We start from the raw sequence: 21,952 nt of genomic DNA on the forward strand, positions 1-21,952 counted from the left end.
CAGAGGTGCTGTGTCAGTCCCTTCATATTGAACAACTGCCTTTTGGGGAGACTCAGTGCCCTGAGAAGACCCCAATCAAGGCTCGTCACCGGACTGAATCAGTAACAAAGGCAGAAAGAAATTTAGCCCAAATTTAGTTATTGCTGGGGATATGAACCATAATTAACAAACACTGAGAGTCAAAAGCAGTATAGGGGCTTCCCTGGTGGTGCAGTGGTTGAGAGTCCGCCTGCTGATGCAGGGGACACGGGTTCGTGCCCCGGTCCGGGAGGATCCCACATGCCGCGGAGCGGCTGGGCCCATGAGCCATGGCCGGTGAGCCTGCGCGTCCGGAGCCTGTGCTCCGCAACGGGAGAGGCCACAACAGTGAGAGGCCCGCGTACTGCAAAAAAAAAAAAGCAGCAGTATGGTACCTGATATATTGTGGAAACCATGACTATAAATTGACCCAACTATATAAAATAGGTGAACAACAAAGATCTACTGTGTAGCACAGGGAACTATACTCAATATCTTGTAATAACCTATAAAGAAAAAGAATCTGAAAAAGAATATATATATATACACACACACATACGTATGTATAACCGAATCACTTTGCTGTACACTTGAAACTAACACGACACTGTAAATTAATCAAACTTCAATTAAAAAATACTGACACAACTAAAAAAGAACTATCCTAATGGTCTAGGAAATGTACTTAGTGCTCAAAATAAAAATCTGAGGGACAGCAGCACATACATGCTCATATTATCTCCCATAACCAAGATGAAGTGAAGGGGGTGTGCTCTGAAACACTGCACCAAATGATGCGGAAAGTGGCAAAGACACTTTCATCAAAGAGTCATGTGAAACATTTGATAAACCTTGCCTTCCAAAATGTTAAGAAAAAGTTTTTCAAAAAATAATACATGGGGCTTCCCTGGTGGCGCAGTGGTTGAGAGTCCGCCTGCCGATGCAGGGGATGCGGGTTCGTGCCCCGGTCCGGGAAGATCCCACATGCCGCGGAGTGGCTGGGCCCGTGGGCCATGGCCGCTGAGCCTGCGCGTCCAGAGCCTGTGCTCCGCAACGGGAGAGGCCACAAAAGTGAGAGGCCCACATATTGTAAAAAAAAAAAAAAAAAATACATGGTCTTACATAATATGACTGAAAATATGCAAGTTTAACAAAAGGGCATATTGTTGTGGGTTTTGTTTTGTTTTTGGCCACGCAGCTTGCAGGATCTTAGTTCCCCAAACAGGGATCAAACCCATGGCCCCTGCAGTGGAAGCACAGAGTCTTAACCACAGGACCTCCAGGGAAGTCCCAGAAGGGACTTTCTTTTAAGACTGGAGATACTAACAGTATTTAAATGCTGATGGAAAGGAGCCCATAGGGAGTGAGATGATGAAAGAGAGGAGATAATGGGTAGGAAGGTCTCTGGGAAGTGGTCAGGAGATGGATTCCAAGCCTGAGAAAAGCTGAGCCTGGGGTGGGAGCCACCTCTCCCCGCACGAGTGGGTAGCAATGAAGACGTGTACCATCAGTGAATGAGAGATGCTGCCGAGAGTGGGCAGGGCTGGTGGCAACAAGCTGAGGGAGTGCCCATCTGAGGGCCTCCACTTTCCCCATGGGACAGGAGAGGAGGCAGGGTGGCTGCTGAGAGAGGGTCAGAGTTTGGGGGTATAGCTTAGCAAAGATCCCCCAGGTGCCTCCCCGAAAGGCCCCCTCGTCACTGCGGTACTCATGACAAAGGTTTTCATTACTGTGGGTCAGCGTCCCAGTCCAGAAGCTGGCGCTTAGCCCTATGATCCAGAAGCCTGACTGTGTCAGCCACAGAAAAGGGCTCCATCTCTCAGGGGCTGACTCCCATTGCCCCAATTCAGGGACCAGATGTATAAGCCCGGGATGCCTCCACACTCAAGTATGATAAGAAATTGATCTACCCAGCCAGCATCCTGCCTAACCAGCAAGGTGGCTCCAAGCAGAAGACCAACAGGGTACCCAGATTGTAATCAGAAAGATGTTAATCAAATCCATTGAATGTTTAATCACAATAGGCTGTCCCAGGCTGACTCCCTTTACCTCGGGCGGGGACTTTGCCAAAGTCAGCTTTCTTTTTCTGTGCCTCCAGGGCTGATCCATCCTCTTTTTTTTCCATAGATATGCTAGTAAATTCAATCAGGTTGAGGGTGGTTCCTTTGCCATGGAGCCTTTCTGTCCCTTCAGGACTGTGCCTTTTTGTCTATCTCCGAGCTCATCTACTCTGGGTGAGTGACATAAGCCCCAGCACTGACGGCATAGAAATGGGCAAAGTGTAATGAACACTTAACATGCATTACTAGGCATTGAGGGCTAGTGGGCTGCATCTACCTGTTCAGTGCTGAAGTGCAGGGCGGGGGTTACAAGTTTTTACTGTAAAAAGCCAGAAAGTGTCAATGCTTTCTGCGTGTGGCCAGGTCTCTGACAACTACTCCACCAAAGCACCAAAACAGACAATATGTAAACAAATAGGTGTGGCCCTGTTCTAATACAACTTGATTTACAAAAGCAAGAAGCCGCCGGCAAACTGTACTTTGCCCACCACTCCCATCCCCTCCCCCATCCACACAGCGCTAGCCCCCGGCACAGACAAGCACACACTGAGTGCTCGATAAATATTTGTAGGCAAGGAATGGCGGTCTGAGGGCTTTCTCCCTAAGTCTATCGTGACTTCTTTGTTTCCATAAATTTCTTCCCATGTTGACGTAACCACCGAATTGGGCAGATGGAAGGGATCTAAGGAGGGAAGGGGGGGTTGTGAGCTAGCATGATTTTCAGAGCTGTCCAGGCGTTTACTTTGCGAATGGATCATTCTGTGACTAAAGGCCTTTTTAAAGATGGCCTCCGTACCCTCCTTAATTGGGGAGGTGCTTAGAAGACTGCCCTGGCTGGGCTAAGGCTCTGCCTGCAGCCTCGTGTGCTCTAAGCCTCAGATTCCAGCTTCTTGAGGGCAGGTACCCTGTCTCTTTCTCTCCCTGAAGCACCTTACTCAGGGCAGGGACTAAATTAATTCTCTCTTGGTACTAAACTGACTCTGGGGTTGTCCAATTGTAGATCATTTGTTTCCTCTTTATATTTTCCCCATTTTTCCAAATTTCCTACAACTATTATGCTCAGAAACAACAAAATCAAAATCTTTGTTAGAAGAAAACCAAAGAATTGATAAGATAACCAGAGCAATCCGTCAGCCTTAGAGTTCACTGGTCCCTGTTTCAGATAGAGACCTTTCTGGTTGGAAATGAGTAACTCTTCTTGTGACAAAGAAACGAGAGTACTTCAGTTCTGATCGCAATAAAGCCTGCTGTTTGTCTTTGGACTTCTAGGAAGAGATCTTTATCCTTTACGTGGTAGCAAATAACTAAGACTATTTACAAATCCTTCCTCTGGGCTCTTTATTTATTTATTTAAAAAAATTTTTTTTGGCTGTGTTGGATCTTTGTTGCTGTGCGCGGGCTTTCTCGAGCTGCGGCGAGCGGGGGCTACTCTTGGTTGCGGTGCGTGGGCGTCTCATTGCGGTGGCTTCTCTTGTTGCGGAGCACGGGCTCTAGGCACGCGGGCTTCAGTAGTTGTGGCATGTGGGCTCAGTAGTTGTGGCTCGCGGGCTCTAGAGTGCAGGCTCAGTAGCTGTGACGCACGGGCTTAGTTGCTCCACGGCATGTGGGATCTTCCCAGACCAGGGCTCGAACCCGTGTCCCCTGCATTGGCAGGCGGACTCTTAACCACTGCGCTGCAAGGGAAGTCCCTTCCTGTGGGCTCTTGACTTGCAGAGGATGTTGTCAGCACCCAGGCCGCTGTTGAGGGTGTAGTAAGGTTCCTAAGTCTACACCAGGCTCTGCTTTCAGAAAATTTAATCCAGAACTCTCCAGCACATTTAAGAATATGGACAGAAGAAAATGTAACTGTCTCTTAAAATGCAATTTTTCAAAAACCGCCCTCCGAGAGTCTAAAATGGTGGCAATCTTACCAAGATCACTTCCCAATTTGTAAAGAAAAACACTGTTATTTCAGTAGCTTAAATTGGTTTAAACATCTCATGTTTATTTGTCAAATATCCAATGATACTGATTGGATATTGGACTGGAGGTTTTCAACCCTGGTTGAGGCAGGATACTGAGAATTAATGCAGTGCTTTTGACATCTAGAGATTCCAGGGCCTCCTCCCAGACTGGAGAATGTGAAGCTGGCAGGGACCAGGATGCATCCGTTCACTGTGCTGAAGGCTAGCACGGTGCCTGATACAAAAGTGCTCAATCAATATTTGCTGAGAGAAGTTGGTATCATGACTCCTTTGGGGAAAGGTCTAGGGAACTGGGGCCTAGGGTTTTAGGAAAACTTACTCTTTACTGTCTTATTCCTTCGTACTGTTTGAATTTTTACCATGTTTATATTTTTTTAAAGTGTTCACTTAATGAATAAATTTATCTATAACTAAAGTAGCTAAAATAGTTTAAATCCTGTTAAGTCAAAATAGTGATCGTACTGTTTCATTTAAATGTACGTTAATTACAAAGGCCTGCTCTGGAAGATAAAACAAACTTGGTCTGTTGTCTTAATATGTCCTAAGTGATATTGCGAAAGTGAAAATAATAATTGCAAACATTTATTTAGCGCTTACTAAGTGCCAGGCAAAAGTATGAGTGCTTTAGGGCTTCCCTGGTGGCGCAGTGGTTGAGAGTCCGCCTGCCGATGCAGGGGATGTGGGTTCGTGCCCCGGTCCGGGAAGATCCCACATGCCGCGGAGCGGCTAGGCCTGTAAGCCATGGCTGCTGAGCCTGCGCGTCCGGAGCCTGTGCTCCGCAACGGGAGAGGCCACAACAGTGAGAGGCCCGCGTACCACACACACACAAAACAAAAGTATGAGTGCTTTATAGCCATTAATGCACTTAAGCCTGTTTTAGCAGCTCTATGTGAGGTAGGCATGACATCATCCCACCTTACCCAAGAGCAAACTGAAGCAGAGAGAGAAACTGAGGCAGGCCCCAAAGGCATTGAGCTATAAGGTAAGGGATGGAGCTGTGTGACCCAGGAGCCCGCCTGGCGGTTGGCCAGGACACCACACCATCTCAACTAATACATAGAACTGGAAACATAGCCAATCCTAGCGCCCTCAATTAGTTTAGTAAATAACTCGTCACAAGAAATTGAAACAAATATTCGCTGAATGAACAGGCCAAGAATCACCCCAGGGAAGCTCAGCCTGCCTCTTCCAAAAGTGAAATAGGGGAGTGGCGGAAGGGAGGACACCCTCGGATCGCCGGGCAGGACGGGGACAGGATTGGCACCCCTGGGTTTCCTCCAGTCTGGTTTGCAGTTTCTGTCCCCAGGGGTCGGCATCTGCTCATCTCAGTGACCTCCACGAGCAGGGCTTTTGGTCTATCCTAGCGTCAGGCTGGACGGGAGGGAACGCATGAAGCAAGTGCCCCACGCGTGACCTACTGTAGAAAGAATCTTGGCTGGCATGCCCAGCCATTCCTCTGCGCTGCACCCTGTGCCATGACCTTCATAACAGCCCTGTGAGGGCGGACCCATTGTTATCCCCAATTTGCGCAGGACTGACTTCCTCAGAGTGAGTACCCACCGAGAGAGACAGCCACCGCATGGCCTTTGGAACATGACTCAGCTGATATGCACATGCCCTCAAAGAGCGGCCCCACGGGGATGGGACAGGATGAGTAGTCAGGGGGAGATTTCCCTTGCTCTGTGGCCCTGACCGTTTCACGATGAAGAAAATAGTCACATTCCATTTGTGCAATTAAAAAAGATAAAACCAAAAGGAGAGACCCATTACAGTTCAAGAGGTCTGGAGTTGCAGGGCAAAGAGGGCTTTTTCTCCAAAACATTCAGCTTTCTAGGGACACTCATTTGACAGCGTTCCCCATCCTAGCGAGAGAGACACCTGTGCTAAGGCATTTGTGTGGATTTTCTTTGGGTCTTCTGGGGCTCCCTATGGGGGTGCATGCCATTTCAACAAAAGCCTGGGACTTAGAACCCTTGTCCAGAATCCCAAAATGAGAAAACCTGGGATACAGAGAAGGGAGCCTCCAGAACCTGGGCTCCAGTGGCTCCCAGACCCAAGCTGGCAGCTCGCGGTTCCCTGCCGGGCCCGCACCCCGCCTGGGCCCACCCTGCTGCCACGCACCTTGGATGGTCCTCTTGAAGAAAGCCTTGCAGGCCTCGCAGGAGGCCACACCGTAGTGGTAGCCGGAGGCGATGTCCCCGCACACGAGGCACAGGCGCTTGGGGATGGCGTTGAGCATGTACTCGCACTTGATGGCCGAATCCTCCATGATGCCGCCGGCACAGTCCTCGTAGCCCTTGCGGCAGGGGGTGCCTCCCAGCCCGGCGCCCGCGAACATGGGCGGCGAGTCCAGACCGTTGGCGTGGGCGCCCAGGGCCAGGCCGAAGCCGCCGCTGGCGTCGGACGAGCCGCTGGGGCTGTGGTGGCTGAGGGCATCGATGCCCGAGGACGGGCTGGATGGCTCGGTCTTGATGAAGGAGCCGCAGCTGGAGACCAGGTGCCGGTCGTCTGCGGACATCCTGTTCAGCAGCCTGGGGACACAGAGCGCAGGAGTCAGCTCGGAGAGGGTGCGGTGGGTGTGACGCTGTCCCCAGGAATTAGCTTTGGGCTCCGGGCACCGGGTGGGCGGGGTGGCTGGGAGGGGCCCTACATTAAGGCATCGGTGAGATAAAATGCTGGCCGAGAAGGTCAATTGGGCTGAAAAACGGCACAGCCCAGAGCAAGTTTCTGGCATTACCCACCAGAACCTTCTGAGTCCTCCAAACAAAAACTACATTTTGATCGATCAATAAACTTCAGATGAGGCCCCCCAGTCCTTTGCAAATTGCTGGTCTGAGGGTGACAAAAGTGGTAATAATTCAGCCTGATGAATTATTACAATGACCTGATGACCCACTTCACCTGAGCCCCGGGGGCAGCAGGTAAGCCCGAGCTTGGAGCTTCCCACAAATGCCACCATCACTGAGATTGGGACCAGAGACGCCAAGCCACCTGGCCAGGGCAAGAGGCAGGGCTTGTGGCCAAGGCGTCCGCCCAACTGGCTGCCCTCCGGGTTTTGCCTCTGGCCCAGGGCACATCTGGTGGGTGGCCCCCAGGCCCCCTCTTTCATTCCTCTTCATAGCCCTGATCAGGCTGGCCTCCCCCTCAAGAGACTGTGCCTCAATCATGCAGCATGAGGAGGCCTTCCAACCCCAACTCCGCGCATCCCCCAGCTGTTTCTTAACTCAAACTTCAACCTCTAAGGTCCCTGCCTCACTGTAGAGTCAAGGGAGCGTTAACAGTGAGGCAGGATCACGAGGAAGGGTCATAAGACAGTTCCCAAAACGAAAAGCCCTCCTCCCAGAACCATGCTGAGAGGGTAAGAAGGCAAAGTGCGACCCTCACACATCCTAGCTCCCAGGATGAGGGGAGGGGCTTCTCTCCCACGTGAGCAAGGAGAGGGAAGGGCCGGGAAATGCATTCAGGAAAGCCCAGCTGCAGTCCATGCCCAAGAGCTCTGGGCCAGCCAGGCCCTGGAGTCGGGAGGCTGGGTCAGGGTTCATCTGTCCATGTCCTGGCCTGGCTGGGTGGAGGTAAAGAGGAGGCCAAGGCGGATGCCTAAGGAGCAGGTGAAAGTTAATAGGGAAGGGTCCTGCAAAGGTTCGATCCCTGGTCTGGGAAGATCCCACATGCTGCGGAGCAACTAAGCCCGTGCGCCGCAACTACTGAGCCTGCGCTCTAGAGTCTGGGAGCCACAACTACTGAGCCTGCGTGCCGCAACTACTGAAGCCCACGCGGCTAGAGCCCGTGCTCTGCAACGAGAAGCCACCGCGATGAGAAGCCCGCGCACCGCAACGAAGAGTAGCCCCCACTTGCCACAACTAGAGAAAGCCCGCGTGCAGCAACGAAGACCCAACACAACCAAAAATAAATAAATAAATAAAATTGATTCTTTAAAAAAAAAAAAAAAAGAGAGGGAAGTGTCCTGGAGAACGAAAAGGGCTGGAGAGGGTGGCAGTGCAGCCCCATTCATCGAAAGATGGCCCCAGTGGGGAGGGAGGGAGTGTCCCAGTGCTGGAGGGCCCACTGGGGAAGCAGCCACAGTCCAACGATGCTCAGAGGTAGCCCCTGTTTTCTGAGCAGATCACTGGGGAAAGGATTATTCACCATGTGGGGAAAGGCCTGTCTTACCACACCCACAAAGCCCACCCTCCCAAGAAAACCTTGGCCACACACTTGCACCGCCAAAAGCAATCTTATGATGGGGAGGGGCCTCCACTGTCCCTGGTCCCACCAGTGATTTCATAGTCAATACCCCTCCCAGGGCACTGTCCCATCCATCTACACTTGAACATGTCCGGAGGCAGGGAACACATTGCCCCGCAGACAGTTCTAATCAGAAGCTGGGAGCTGCTTCTGATAAAAAGATAGAAGATACCTATAAGGATCCTACTGTCAAGAAGTTTATTATCTACTGGAATGTAGTGTTTGAAGATAGAGGCTCCCAGGTCTGTTCTGTTCCAAACTGAATATTCCTGAGTCTTCTGAGATACCTCTCCTACTAGCCCATCCCTTACATTGGCAGAGGGTACCACACTGAAAGTCTTCTCTGGTGGTTTTTTTTTTTTTTACATCTCTGGCTGGTGCCCTGTCATGTCCCCAGCCTCCACAAGGCTACCTGCCACCCCCTCCATCCACCAGAGGCTCCCTGGTGTGTTCTCAGGAAATGCCATTGGCCTGAGAAACACAAATGCACCTGTGGGTTAACTCCCCACAGTGCCTTGTGCTGGGCCTGCAGGGAGAGCAGACCAGGTGCTCTTACATTTGTAATCCCCTCCTCCTGCTGCTTTAGGCTCTGCAGTGCCCAGGAACATCCCAGGCCCACTGTGACAAACACTGCAGGACAAGGCAGCTCCCAGACCCAAGCCCCCCATCCCACTCCTCTCCCAGGCTGTGAGTGCCCCTGAGATTTCAGGAGATACACTTGATGTAAGCAGTAATGATAGCATCTGCTATTTAGTGAGCACGTGTTATATGCCACCCGCTTCAGATCTGTCCCTTGGACGGATGAGAAGCTTGTGCCCTGAGAGACGCAGCTGGGGAGACCTACAGCCATGCCTGGTGGACAGCAGGACACAGTTTCCCCAGCTGTCTTCCCCAGACTCACGGCTCAGCCAGCCCTGAAGGACACTCAGGGCAGGCAGTGGTTTCATACCCTAAGCCACAGGTCTCCCCTCCTGCCTCTCTCCTTATTGGTTCAAAGCCTTCTTTAGTGACCGCTGCCCCCAGGCCCTGGTCAGAGACTCTAGGACTGAGAAGGAAGTAAACTTGACCCTGGCCTCAGCGTTGGCACAGAAATCCACCTACTGGTTTAGTGCCTGAGCCCCAGCTGAGGAGGGTCTGATGATTTCATCCCTGCAGGTGTCTCACTTCTGTGACCATTATTTTGGCCCCTAGAATGTCTTTTCCAGGGTGAGTCAACAAGTACTTCGGGCACCTACCATGTGCCAAGTGCTGGCCAGACAGCAGGACGTGACCAGCGCAGCCCATGATGTCAAGAAGCTCATCCTCTCACCCGGAAGAACGGACACAAAAGAAACACACGTGTGCAGAGCGCCAGCAAGGCAGGGGCTGGGGGTGTGGAACACGACACCGACAGGGCTCCCTCCGCCCCCCCGCCATGCCCCTTTGGTCTGACTTCATTCATTCACTCATTTATTCATATTTGCCTTCATTTCCCCTCCAGGAAACCTACCCCTCCCTCCACCCATCCTTGACCTCCTGGACATTGTTCCTTTACTCAAAAGCAAAATTTAAAGGAAGGACAGAGGGAAAGAAGTCCAAGAAGAGGGCAGAGAAGAAGTGGCCAGAGGAGCTGGAGGAGACGAGAGAGAGCCGTGGACATGCAGTGAGGAGAGCCATCGCGAGGGAGGTGGCGGCACGTCACGTGCAGCCACAAAGTCAGGTGAAGTCAGGAGTGCAGTGTCCCCTGCAGTGAACAGTCAGGATGTGGCTGGTCAGAGCAGTATCACGCATGGGGGGATGGGAGCCACAGGGCCGGGTCTGCAGGAGGCATTGAACAGCAGACAATCCTTTCAGGGAGTTTGGCCATGTCTGGCCGAGCCGGGCAGAGGAGGGAGTAGGGGTGGCGTCCTCCTTGCTCACCTGTAGGCAGCACCATCCCCTTGAACTTAGGGGCGGTGGCGGCAGGGAAGGAATGTTTTTGTTGTTATTGTCCGTAATTTATCAGCCTCTTTGATGAGGAGGGGGTGTGTCAAGAATGTAAGGAATTTAAAAATTACTTTCCAGTTTGCCCTGGGCAATCGTGATCCCACCTACTGACCCCGTATAATTATCCATCGCTCCCCATTACTCCCCAGAGGAGGCAATGAATTCTATGGTGACTCCATGTTACATGCTAATGGTAAAGAGCGAATCAAGATGGAAAGATTGCAATCACAAAAGATTTTTCTCAAATTCCAGTCCAATCTTCATCAGAGTCAGCAAACGTGCTGGTTGAACAGGTAGCTTCCTGGACCCAACCTCACCCCAGTCATATTCTGGACACTCAGCCCTGCAGGAGGGGCCCAGAAATCTGCATTTAAAAAAATCTTTTTAATTTATTTATTTTAGGCTGTGTTGGGTCTTCATTGCTGTGCATGGGCTTCTCATTGCGGTGGCTTCTCTTGTTGAGGAGCACGGGCTCTAGGCGCGTGGGCTTCAGTAGTTGTGGCTTGTGAGCTCTAGAGTGCAGGCTCAGTAGTTGTGGCGCACAGGCTTAGTTGCTCCACGGCCTGGGGGATCTTCCCGGACCAGGGCTTGAACCCGTGTCCCCTGCATTGGCAGGCGGATTCTTAACCACTGCGCCACCAGGGAAGCCCCTGCATTTTTGGTTTTGCTTATTGCTTTGCTTTCAGCACCCCAGATGTGAATCTTAGGGGAGTCAAGTTTGAATCCTACAGGAATAACACATGCAGTCAGGGGACCTGGTGGGAGTTTGCAAGGTATCTGGATGCCCTGGAAGAGAAGAGAAACGAGCCAAAGCAGTAAGAGGGGGAGGGAGGGTTGGCTGTGCAGAGGGGAAGTTTGGAGGTGGCCTCCCTTGCCCCCCACGTGGCCTCTCCTCATTCTGTGAAATGGGAGGTGAGGTCAGGAGATCCAGGAAAAGGAAGAACGTTTGCAACAGCAACTGTGGGAGGAGGAGAGAATACAAATCAGGGGCATAAAGCTTTACCAGGCCCCTTAACTCACTCTGCAGGGCCAGCAACACAGGGGAGCTTTGATCTGCGTTTCTCAGCCCGGGCACTGCTGACATTTGGGGCCAGTGATTCTTCACTGTGGGCCATCCTGTGCGCTGCAGGACGTTTAGCAGCACCCCCGCCCTTTACCCACTAGAAGCCAGTAGCACCCCCAGCCCCAGATATGACAAGCCAAACCTTCTCCAGACACTGCCAGATGCTCCCCGGGGGGCAAAATCGCCGCCAGTTGAGAACCACTGACTTGGACGTTGGCGGGAAAGGGGTAGGCACAGGGCCCAGGAGCTGAAGCGTGGGCACATGGTGTAGTTTGGGGCTAGAGTGATGTCACAAAGAGAGGAATTGGGAGAAAACGGAGCGCCCGAGAGCATGGGGGTTTCCAGGCGGGGGAGGCTGAGGTACGGCAGGAGGAAGGAGCAGGACAGCTGCAAGGATGGGAGATTGGGTCAGGGAAGATCTCAGAGGTGGAGCCTGGATGCCAAGGCCCAGGAGGATGTGGCCACTGGGTAGGTGGCTAGGATGGGCAGCAGGGAAAGCACAGCCTAGGGGTGAAGGGGAGGTGGCTAACACTTGCGCTCTGGGGAGGAGAGGGTCATGTCGAGTCCATCATCTGTGGTTGGCTGGGTCCCAGTTCCCAACTGGTCGATGACTATTGACTTTACAGGAGGGGACCGCTGCCCCATCTGAGCCGCCTGTGAAAGAGCAGTAGTCAGTGGTCGAAGCCCCTCGAGGCATCATTTTCCCTCTGATCCATCTCGTAACAGGAGCACAGCCAGAGCTGCCCTGGCCTCAATGTCACCACCATCTGATTAATGTGGGTCCCCTCCCCCACCTAGGCCTGCCCCTCTTAGTGTCCAGTGTGGGACCCTTACCCCAGAGCGGCCTGACCTCCAGGGACGCCTGAGCTTACTGGGGACTCTCTGCCTCTGCTGGACATCACCTTGCTGGACAGTGAAGTGGGTTGAAGTTTTTCCAAATACAACAGAATCTTGGAAGTTCTGAAGGAAACCCAAACTCTTCAGCTATTTAGCCACGGACCTCTAGAGGAAGAGAAACTCCAGGATATCAGCAAGAGACAGTCATAAATCTTTAGGTTGGAACAACTATACTGCAATACATTTTTTTTAATAAAAAGAAATAAAAATAAAAAATTTTAAAAATAAAAATCTGAGCTGGAATCCCAGGGACCTACCCCCCTCAAGGCTACCTACTGGTGGGCAGGCAGCAGAAGAGAAGCTTCTGGAGGAACAGAGGCTCCTGGAGGGAAGAGGGATGTGATGGTCTGATTAGGGCCTGGCTTGTTGTCATCTACTGAGTAGAGTCCACCCTACAACACGCCAGAAGCCGGATCACATGCCGAGGGGCCGCCCTCACAGCCGCCTTTTGGCTCTGTGCTGGGGTTGCCCCTGTAACAGCAGAAACAAGCCACTGAGTCACTTAATGGTTAAGAGCCATCACTCTGACGTCAGATGAGCACCGCAGTTCACAGTAGCTGCTGACTTTGCGTTAAACAGGTCACCCTCTCTGGGCCTCAGGGTCCTCATCTGTAAAATGGGCTCCACCACAGCACCTCCTTCCTAGGGTTGTTCTGGGCGAGCAGGGGCTAATGCAGGCAAAACGTTTAGAACGTGCTAGAGCCCAGCAAGCTCTCAGGGGACAGTGGCTGCTGTTGTGATTCTCCCAGGAAGCCCCTTCCAGAAAATCCAGCAGCTGGCGGCAGCCTGTGGTTAAACCTAGCAAAGCTCTTCGCTCGGCCAAGTATAATAATTCCACAAGGAACCTGCCATTTACCAGGAAAGAAAGTAGCAGGTTAGGTGAATTAAGAGGATAAATAAGCCTGAAATGGGAATCCACTCTACCGAAGAAAAATGGTTCCGTACACTTGAGAAACTCTTAGGTACATTTCCATGATTAGTTTGCTAACCAGGGGCCACTGAGCTATTCATTAAAGCAGACCTTCAGACCCTCCAGCAAGGCTTTGTTATGAATCAGCCCCTCAGGCACCTGAAAGTAACAGAGCTAAACTTCCTTTAAAAATATTATTAGACAATGCACAATGGGCCTTTAATGGACGTATAGGATGGGGGGGGGGACCATATGGCTAAATTGACAAGGTCCCGGTATTCCTGTTGGGACACGGATCCACCGGTACTTATTACACGGGAGGGAGGGAAGAGAGGAGGGAAGGAGGAAGGGAAGGGAGGGGGAAGGAAGGAGTGGGAATGGGAAGCCAGTGATGAAAAGTATTACTAACCAAGGATTATAATTAATCCAATTCCATGCATCTATTTGTTATATATTCTTTCCTTAAACTCAGATATTTCTTTAATTCAAATTGACCTTCCCTCGGAGTGGTCTGAATCACCTGTTTTAATAAACAGTGTTTTTATCACTCCTTGTGAAATCCTGCAATGAGTATCTTTCATCAGTGGATCTATTTTTCTGGACAGACAGAGCACAGAGGGAGTCAGTGAATCGTAAGTGCTCAGAGATTCTCCTGCCTGGCCTGGATGGCTTTCAGATGAGGAGCTGAAGGCCCTAGAAGTCATGACTCACTGAGAGACACTAACTAGAGAGCCAGGCTGGCTGGGGGCTGGCTGGGGGCTGGCTAGGGGTGTAGAGACACGGTGGGTAGGTGACCTGCGCAGGGGAGCAGGTTGACTCAGCCCACCTGCTACCCTCCATCACCACGTCACTACCACAGCACCGGTCCTGTGCTGGTTCGATTTTGTCTGGTCTCCTCAGGAATACTTTCCTCATTCTTTCTTTCTCTCTGTCCCCTAGGGGACCCTCTGGGACTTAAGACTACAAAATGACCTGATAGCAAACTGGCTTCAGTGAGAGCTGCCTCCCCCTGTACGCCAGAACTCAGGCAAAAATCTGTAATTAAGCATCTTGTCGTTAGAAAGATTAGTCAAAACCAGGTTGATCCCAGACAACTGATTGAAATCTCGTTCCATACAAATTACGGCATGGAAAATAATGATGGGTAATTAGTGCCTTTCAATCGGGGCTTTTTATCCATGATGTCCCAGGCTGCATCCATCATCATGAGAAGTGAGAGGCTCGCCAAAGCAGGAGGAGGCCACTGGAAGCAAAGTGGCTGCCAAGGGACAGCTGGGAGGGCCCAGTCCCCCGGCAAAGCTCTGGTCCACAATGGGCAGCCGCTGCTGGCTCATTCTGTGGCTGTGTGTGGATTAGAAAGAGGGGCCCCCTCTGGGGAGACCAATTCGAAATTTCAGCCCTCACCTCGGTCCTCTCAAGGGAGTGTCCTCATGCAGGAGCCAAAGGTACCTGATGGCTCTGACTTTAGCCCATATGGCCAACTCTAGCCTCTGACACCACAAAGGGATGTGTCTGGAGGAAGGACAGCTCACAATTTCAGAAGATGCCCCCAAACACACCTCTAGCGATCTTCCTTTCAATATCTCTTGGAGATCTGACATCTGTGAATTTATCTTCACTCTACTTGAATCTGTTTTATTTTTACCCCATATCAAGCAGTGATACAGCATAAACATCCCACCTACTGTCACTGAACAAATTCAGCAGTTTCCAGATGGCATTCGGTCCTGGAGGAGCTGAGATGCTGGGCCGTAGAGCTCAGTGGTTGGAGCTGGACTGCCTGAGTCCGAATTCCAGTTCTGTCTCTTACAAGTTATTTAACCTTTCTGAGCCTCAGTTTCCTCATCTGTACAATAGGGATGATAATAATTATTGTATTCATCTTATAGGGTGGTCTTGAGGGTTAGCGAGTTAATACAGAAAAGAGCTTAGAACTGTGCCTGGCGAAAGTGCTCAATAAATACGTTAGCAGTTGTTACTCGCACCCTTTTTAGTAATGAGGAGATGGCTTCCATTCAGTCTCTAAAAAGTCCATTCCCACAGCAAGCAAGACCGTCTTGCTCCCTCTCTCCTTCCCATCACCCATCCATCCATGCATCCGTCCATCCACCACTTAGTCATGCATTTGTGGGCCTCTCTGCATGCGGGAACTTCCACGGAGGAAGTCCCTTTTCAGACAAAGGGGTTCCTTATTCAGGCACTACTAGAACCAACTAGTAGAACTAACTAGCCTCTCTTCTAGGAGCTGACAACCGACTCCAGCCTCCTTTCTCTCTAATTCCTGTGTGCACGCCAAGCTCCCACAGGAATCGCCACATTCGCATGCATCTCCACCTGCTACCCAGCAGAGTCACCCAGGGCTGCGCAACTGACCCAGGCTGGGCAGTGAGTCTCTCCCATGAGACCCTGTGTCGTGGCTGCCTCTCCAGGGACAGAGGCAGTAAGACGGACAGCTCAAGTGTGAGCGAGGTCATACTTCACACCAACGTGCAGCGAGAAAGAAGAATACGGAAGCTGGCAGCAGAGAAGGGTGCCAGCCAGGGGCAGGGGCCCGGAAGCCTTAGTTGGCAGCGCGGCAGCACCTCTGCTCAGGTGAGCGACGAGGCCTGACTCCCCGGTGTGGCAGCTCACACAAGGGGGTTCTGACAGCTAACCAACTGACACACCGTCTCATTCGTTCACCCACTCGCTCCTTCCCTCCCTCATTCATCCCATTGCTATTCCTTGAGTACCCTCGGTGTGCCAGATACCGTTCTAGCCCTGGGGATGGTTGGTGCCCAAGGTGGACGTGTTCCTTTCCTCAAGGAGTGACAGCACCATATTTCATTGACTCTAAACTACACCCTTTTTTCACTTTTTAACATCTTGGCAATCAGAATGCATCTTGAGTGGATGGCTTGCCATAGTTTAATTTAATTAGTGGTTCCAAAAATAATGGTGTCTATGATGTCAAAGATTCAATGAAATATGATAATGAGTAGAGCGGAGACTGCCACGAGGTCATCAAAAGCAGTTTCATGTTCTTTCTAGACCCAGGAAGACCACATTTCCCAGTCTCCCTTGCAGTTAGCTGTGCGCATCAACCGGGTCCTGACCAATGGAATGTGGGCAAAAGGATGTAAGGCACTCCTCCCTCCGGCCCATAAAAATCTCCCATGGCCCTCCCCGCCCCCACTTCCTCCCTCTCTCTGTCCTCCCCCATCTGCAGGCCACACAAGATCCATGCAGAGGCTCCAGGAGGGGACTCCAAGGCCCTGGGGGATGGCAGAGCCACAAGTTGGAAGGAGCCTGGGCCCATGAAAAACCTCATGAAAGATGATCTGCCAAGTACCTTCACCAAAATGTTATGTGAGCAAGATGTAACCTGTCATCCTAAGCCACTGAAAAACTGAGGTTGTATTTAACGATAGCTAGTGTGACCCACTCTAACTAATAAATAAGTAAACAACCAAATAGTATAACTTCAGTTAGTGATGAGCGCTATGAAGAAAGAGCAGGGCTGAGGACAGATGGCAGAGTGGAGGAGTGTCCAGACACAGTGGCCAGAGAAGGCTTCTCTGAAAGGGTGACATTTAAGCAGAAGCCCGAGGAAAAACAGATAAGGAGGCATGCAGGGAGAGCTCCGTGTTGAAGGAATAGCAGAGAGATAGGGAGAGGTAGGCAGGCAGGGCCCTGTCCCAGCCAGGGGCACTTGGACCAGGCCAGGACCTCAAAGGGCTCCTGGTCTGTCCCATAGGCTGCCTGCCTTTGCTAAAGACCCCAGTGATAAGGAGATCACTAGTTCAGGCAGCAGCTGTTTCCATCTTTGGACAACTTAGGTTTTTTTTTTTTTTTTTTTTTTTTTTTTTGCGGTACGTGGGCCTCTCACTGTTGTGGCCTCTCCCGTTGCGGAGCACAGGCTCCGGACTCGCAGGCTCAGCGGCCGCGGCTCACGGGCCCAGCCACTCCGCGGCATGTGGGATCCTCCCGGACCGGGGCACGAACCCGCGTCCCCTGCATCGGCAGGCGGACTCTCAACCACTGCGCCACCAGTGAAGCCCTTTTTTTTTTTTTTTTAAGTTCTCTGTCAAGAGCCAAAATATTTCTTCTTTCTGGAGCTTTCAGTTATAGTTTATACAGCTCTCTCCCTCAGGACCTACAGAACAAGTCTAACCCCCCACTTCCATCTGACAGCCCTCTAGATTGCTGAAGGCAGCTTCCTGCTCCCTGCTGAGCCCCGTCTTCACCAGGAGCACATCTCCTGGACCTAGAATCACTCCTGCACACATTTTGCCCTCCTTTGAGAACAGTCCATCTGCTCTGTTTACTCCTCACAGAAAGGAGCATCAGAATACAGCACAGCCTTCCAGGTGAGTTCTGACCAGTGCAGAGCAGTTCTGACACCTCTCTCGTCCTAGATACTATACTTCTGGGGGTTTTTTAATCCTCTAAAGCTAAGTTTGTTTTAAAAAAAAAAATTTTTTTTTTGATACTATACCTCTGTTGATGCAACCCTAGATGGGATCAGCGTTTAAGGCCCTTGGTTCACACTGCTAACTTCCCCTCTGCTCCTTATGCAATCACGCACCTGAGTCTCTTTCATGTGTGCTGTTCCTGGGTGTCACCACCCCCTTCTTATGTGCGTTCCTGCAGGGCAGTGTGCAAACCCAGTGAGAGGGACCACACTTCCATATATCACCTGGTCACAGCAGTGGCCCTTTCCATGTGGCCTTATGCACAGCAGGGATGACACAGGAAGCTTGGGGCTCCCAGTATCCATTTCTCTTCCTGACCCAGTTTTTCAGTCTTTGTGCCAATGGGCAGCCTGGGCAGATGACAAAGATACATCCTAACTCGGGTGAACAGGTGGGGACCTGACACTGCAGCCAACTGGGAACCTGCTTCTGAGCTCCATAATGGTGACGACAGAGGGCTCACTCTGCACTGGGCACGAAACTACGCACGAGGTCAGCGATTCCTTTCAACAACCTGTCGTCATTTTGCAGATGAAGAAACAGAGGCCAGAGGGGCTAAATATCTTGGCAGGGGTCTCACTGCCAGAAAGTGCTGGAGTGAGTTACAACGCAAAGGGGAGTAAGTCACAACACTCCCCTGCTCCAGACAGCCAGGGACTTCCCATCACGCCCCCAGGAAAGCAAAGGTCCTTTCCACAGCTGCCCACTCCCCCACGGGGCCACTCCAGCTGTTTCTGGACCAGACCGCATGCTTCCACCTCGGGGCCTCTGCCCCCCGCACAGGAGGGCAGAGGCTGCCTCTGCTTTCTCCTCTGTTGCTCTCCACTGTCTAGGACGCTACCGGACACAACAGATGCTCAGAAAAGATTTGTTGAATGAACAAATGATGCAGGAGGTCTGAGATTTGGGTGGGATACGAGTCCCCAAGGCCTGCCCCCCCTCGGGCTGTGACAGTCACAGGCCTGAGCCACAAACAAGATAGGGCCAGAGTCAGGGCAAGGGAGTCAGCCAGCACCTCAAGAGCAGAGGCCCAGCCGACAGTCCCACTGAAACCTGCCCCCAGTTCCCATCAAATTCCACTCATCCTGGTGGAAAAGGCTTTGCTTATGATGTATGGATTTTTCTTACTTTTATTTATTTATTTTTTTAAGCACCCGAATGCCTGTCATGTGTTTGGAAGGAACTTAGAGAAGCTAGCATCTCAGACCCACTTATCAAGAAATCTAGTTTTGAAACGTTAAAGAAGATATTTTAACACAAAAGGCAAAGTAATTAATGAAAACCTGTGGGAAGTGAGGTTGGAAAAAGCTCGCCTTGACTTCAGAGCCAGGACCCCGAATCTGTATAAGTGAAAAAATAGCCACTGCCTCTCCCTGCCCTCTAGAGGGGACAGAACCAGGCCCAGGCACAAGGGTTCTGGGCCCAGATCACCTGGGTTCGAATCCTGGCTTTGTCACCTACAGGCTGTACAACTGGTTGCTTTACCTCTCCATGCCTCAGTTCCTTCATCTGCAAAATGGGTAATATAAAGATACCTACCTCCGAGAAGTGCTCTGAGGATTAAATGACACAATAAATGGGAAGCACTGACACCAGCGCCTGCACATAGTAAGTGCTCAATAAATGTGAGCTGTTACTATGGCCTCTATGTTACTCAGGCCTCTGGGATGCAGGTCCTTCCAGCCATGGCAGGTATGGTCTGACAATTTGGCTCTCAGTCGTCTCCTCTATAAACTGGATATAAGAAGAAAATGAGGAAAGGGGGAAGCAGTGGTGGGTCACTCCCAGGCTCCTTGGCTCTCCTTAATCTAAACCTTTGGGAGTGAGGGGCTGGATTCACCAGGCTTGCCCTTGGAAATGCTGTCACTTATCACGCGGACTTCTCCAGATGGGGCATTTTGACTATTGATCTGATAAATAAACAGCCTGCTGGCTCGATCAAAATGTTATTTTGCATTCCAATTACTGCTCACTAATGCAACCTTCATCCCGCCAAGATGCTGCTGGCAATGACACCAGCGCTGCCACTGGCTTGAGAGGTGGAGCCACCCCCTGCCAGTACTAAGCAAGGATTAGGGCCCTTCTCCCTGGGAAGTCACAGCCGGGGTGGGGAAGACAGCTGCTCCAGGAAGGCAAGACAGGAGGATGACAGGAAATTGTCCTTTTCCTTCATGAGGGGAGCCCCGGAGGGGCAGGGGCTGCTGTCATTCCGGACAGGAAAGGCCCTTGGGGCTGCAGGTATGCCAGACTGGGATACCCCTAGGGACCTCAGGGTCAGGCCTCAGTGCCTCCACTGCCTTGTTGAGTGGCCTTGGACAAGTCACTATACTCCCTGCATCTCAGGTACTGCACTGGTAAACTGGATTCAAGAAAAACCACCCTACTTTCCTGGGTGGTTGTAAAGACTCAGTAAGAAACTAGACGTGGAAGCCCTTTAAAGGAAAAAAAAAAATTAATGCCGCTGTATTATTTAACGCAGTAATTATACTAAATTTCCTATCTTGTTTAGCAGGCATTTACTATGTGCGAAGCGTTTTGCGCATACAAGCTTATTTAATCCTCCCAATAATTCTGGATTTTTAGTCCTGTTTTACTGGGAAAACGGGAAAGTCTATGGGGGCACCGATGGGCCTCACGGGCCACACAGCTTCTATGGTTCACTGAAGGTTGTATGTTAATCCAACCTGACACCCACAGTGAGGGGTTCAGCCCCTCTGCCCAACCTGCCCCCTTCCAAAGATCAAGGACTATCTCTGGAGAAGTGTGATGACTCCAAACAGTTACTTTTTCCCTTTCTTGGCCAGTCTGGTCTTTAAAGGTGGCAGAAGAGAAACTCTTTCCTCCTCCTAGTGGGTCTGGCTGGTAAGAGGGGCAGAGGCTACTGACAGCCAGAAAGAAGACAGCAGGTGTCATAGACCCAATGTGTATGTCCTCAGCCCAACATTCATACGTGGAAAACTAACCGCCATTGTGATGGTATTAGGGGGGCCTATGGGAGGTGACTGGGTCATAAGGGAGGAGCCCTCATAAGTGGGATCAGTGCTCCTATAAAAGAGACCACAGGGCTTCCCTGGTGGCGCAGTGGTTGAGAGTCCGCCTGCCGATGCAGGGGACACGGGTTCGTGCCCCAGTCCGGGAAGATCCCACATGCCGCGGAGCGGCTGGGCCCGTGAGCCATGGCTGCTGAGCCTGCGCATCCGGAGCCTATGCTCCGCAACAGGAGAGGCCACAACTGTGAGAGGCCCGCGAACCGCAAAAAAAAAAAAAAAAAAGAGAGACCACAGAGAGCTCTCTCCCCTACCCCTTGCACCACGTGAGGCCATAGGGAAAAGACAGCTCTCTATGAACCACGAAGTGGCCCCTCACCAGCCACCGAATCTGCCAGCACCTTGATCTGGGACTTGCCAGCCTCCAGAGCTGTAAGACATAAATTTCTGTTGTTCATAAGCCACCCAGTCTACGGTATTTTGTTATTGAATCACAAACAGACTAAGACAGCAGGTCTGAGCAGAAACTCTTCTCTGGATAACCCAGGTACGGTGACCCATGTCCCAAGGCCAACCACCAGGGCCAAGAGGAGGAGGGAGCGGGCGAACACTCAGCCCGCTCCGTGAGACGCTAAGCTTCTCAGAGATCTGAAAACCTGGGCACACCTTGGTGATGGTGGACACGCAGAGGAGATGTCACTTAGAACCAGAAGAATTGCCAGGGCCACGTCATCCTTGTGCAGAGCTACGAGGGGCTGGGGGCAGCCTGTGAGCCCCGAATGTAGAAAGTTCAAAGAGGATGGAATGGGAACCTCAACTATCAAGGGAATGGCAGCCACAGGCCCCAGAGGTCCTTTCAGAAAGGACTGCCCACCCCTCCACCCTCTGTGTGCCTTGGTGGAATAGAGGGTACATTTTGGCTGTCAGGCTTAAATGCCAAAATTGCTTTGTTCTCTGTCCTCATAGTGTGCACACACACACACACACACACACACACACACACACACACACACACACACACACACACACACACACATGCCCTCCAGCTCCCTTTTCAAGGGTGGAATTGCCATTTTGTAGTTTACATTTCAGGTTTTTAAAGAAATAGTAAACAGCACAAGGGTCTTCTGAGCTCTTATTATGCCAGGTAGAAAAAGCCCAGTGACTAATAAGGCTTCTGCCCCAGCTCCAAGGCTGTGTGTTCTTGAGACAGTCATTTGCCCTGTCTGATCTCAGTCACTCCATTTCCCTTTCTGCAAAATGGAGACAGCCTAGCCATCTGCAGGAGAGGCCTGAAGACACATGACACAGGAGGTAGCACAGTGGGCCCTCTGGGGGGGAGCTGGAGCCACTGGTCCCAAGATTGCCCCAGGAAGCAGGCCCCAGTCA

General features: G+C 51.4%; 1 protein-coding gene across 4 annotated transcripts in view; it reads right to left on the reverse strand.

Moving 5' to 3' along the window:
- The window catches only part of ESRRB (estrogen related receptor beta), a 105,713-nt gene that overhangs the window by 45,107 nt on the left and 38,654 nt on the right, over positions 1–21,952 (reverse strand). Inside the window, exon 2 of one of the 4 annotated variants that reach the window (XM_033852564.1) lies at positions 6,164–6,573. In XM_033852564.1, coding sequence (XP_033708455.1) covers positions 6,164–6,573 — 410 coding nt within the window. Of the gene's footprint in view, positions 1–6,163; positions 6,574–21,952 lie in introns of those variants that run through there. The other 3 variants (XM_033852567.1, XM_033852566.1, XM_073799919.1) reach the window with 3 other exon arrangements.

Source organism: Tursiops truncatus, chromosome 2, assembly GCF_011762595.2.
Source record: "Tursiops truncatus isolate mTurTru1 chromosome 2, mTurTru1.mat.Y, whole genome shotgun sequence".
In the NCBI taxonomy this organism is placed as follows: domain Eukaryota; kingdom Metazoa; phylum Chordata; class Mammalia; order Artiodactyla; family Delphinidae; genus Tursiops; species Tursiops truncatus.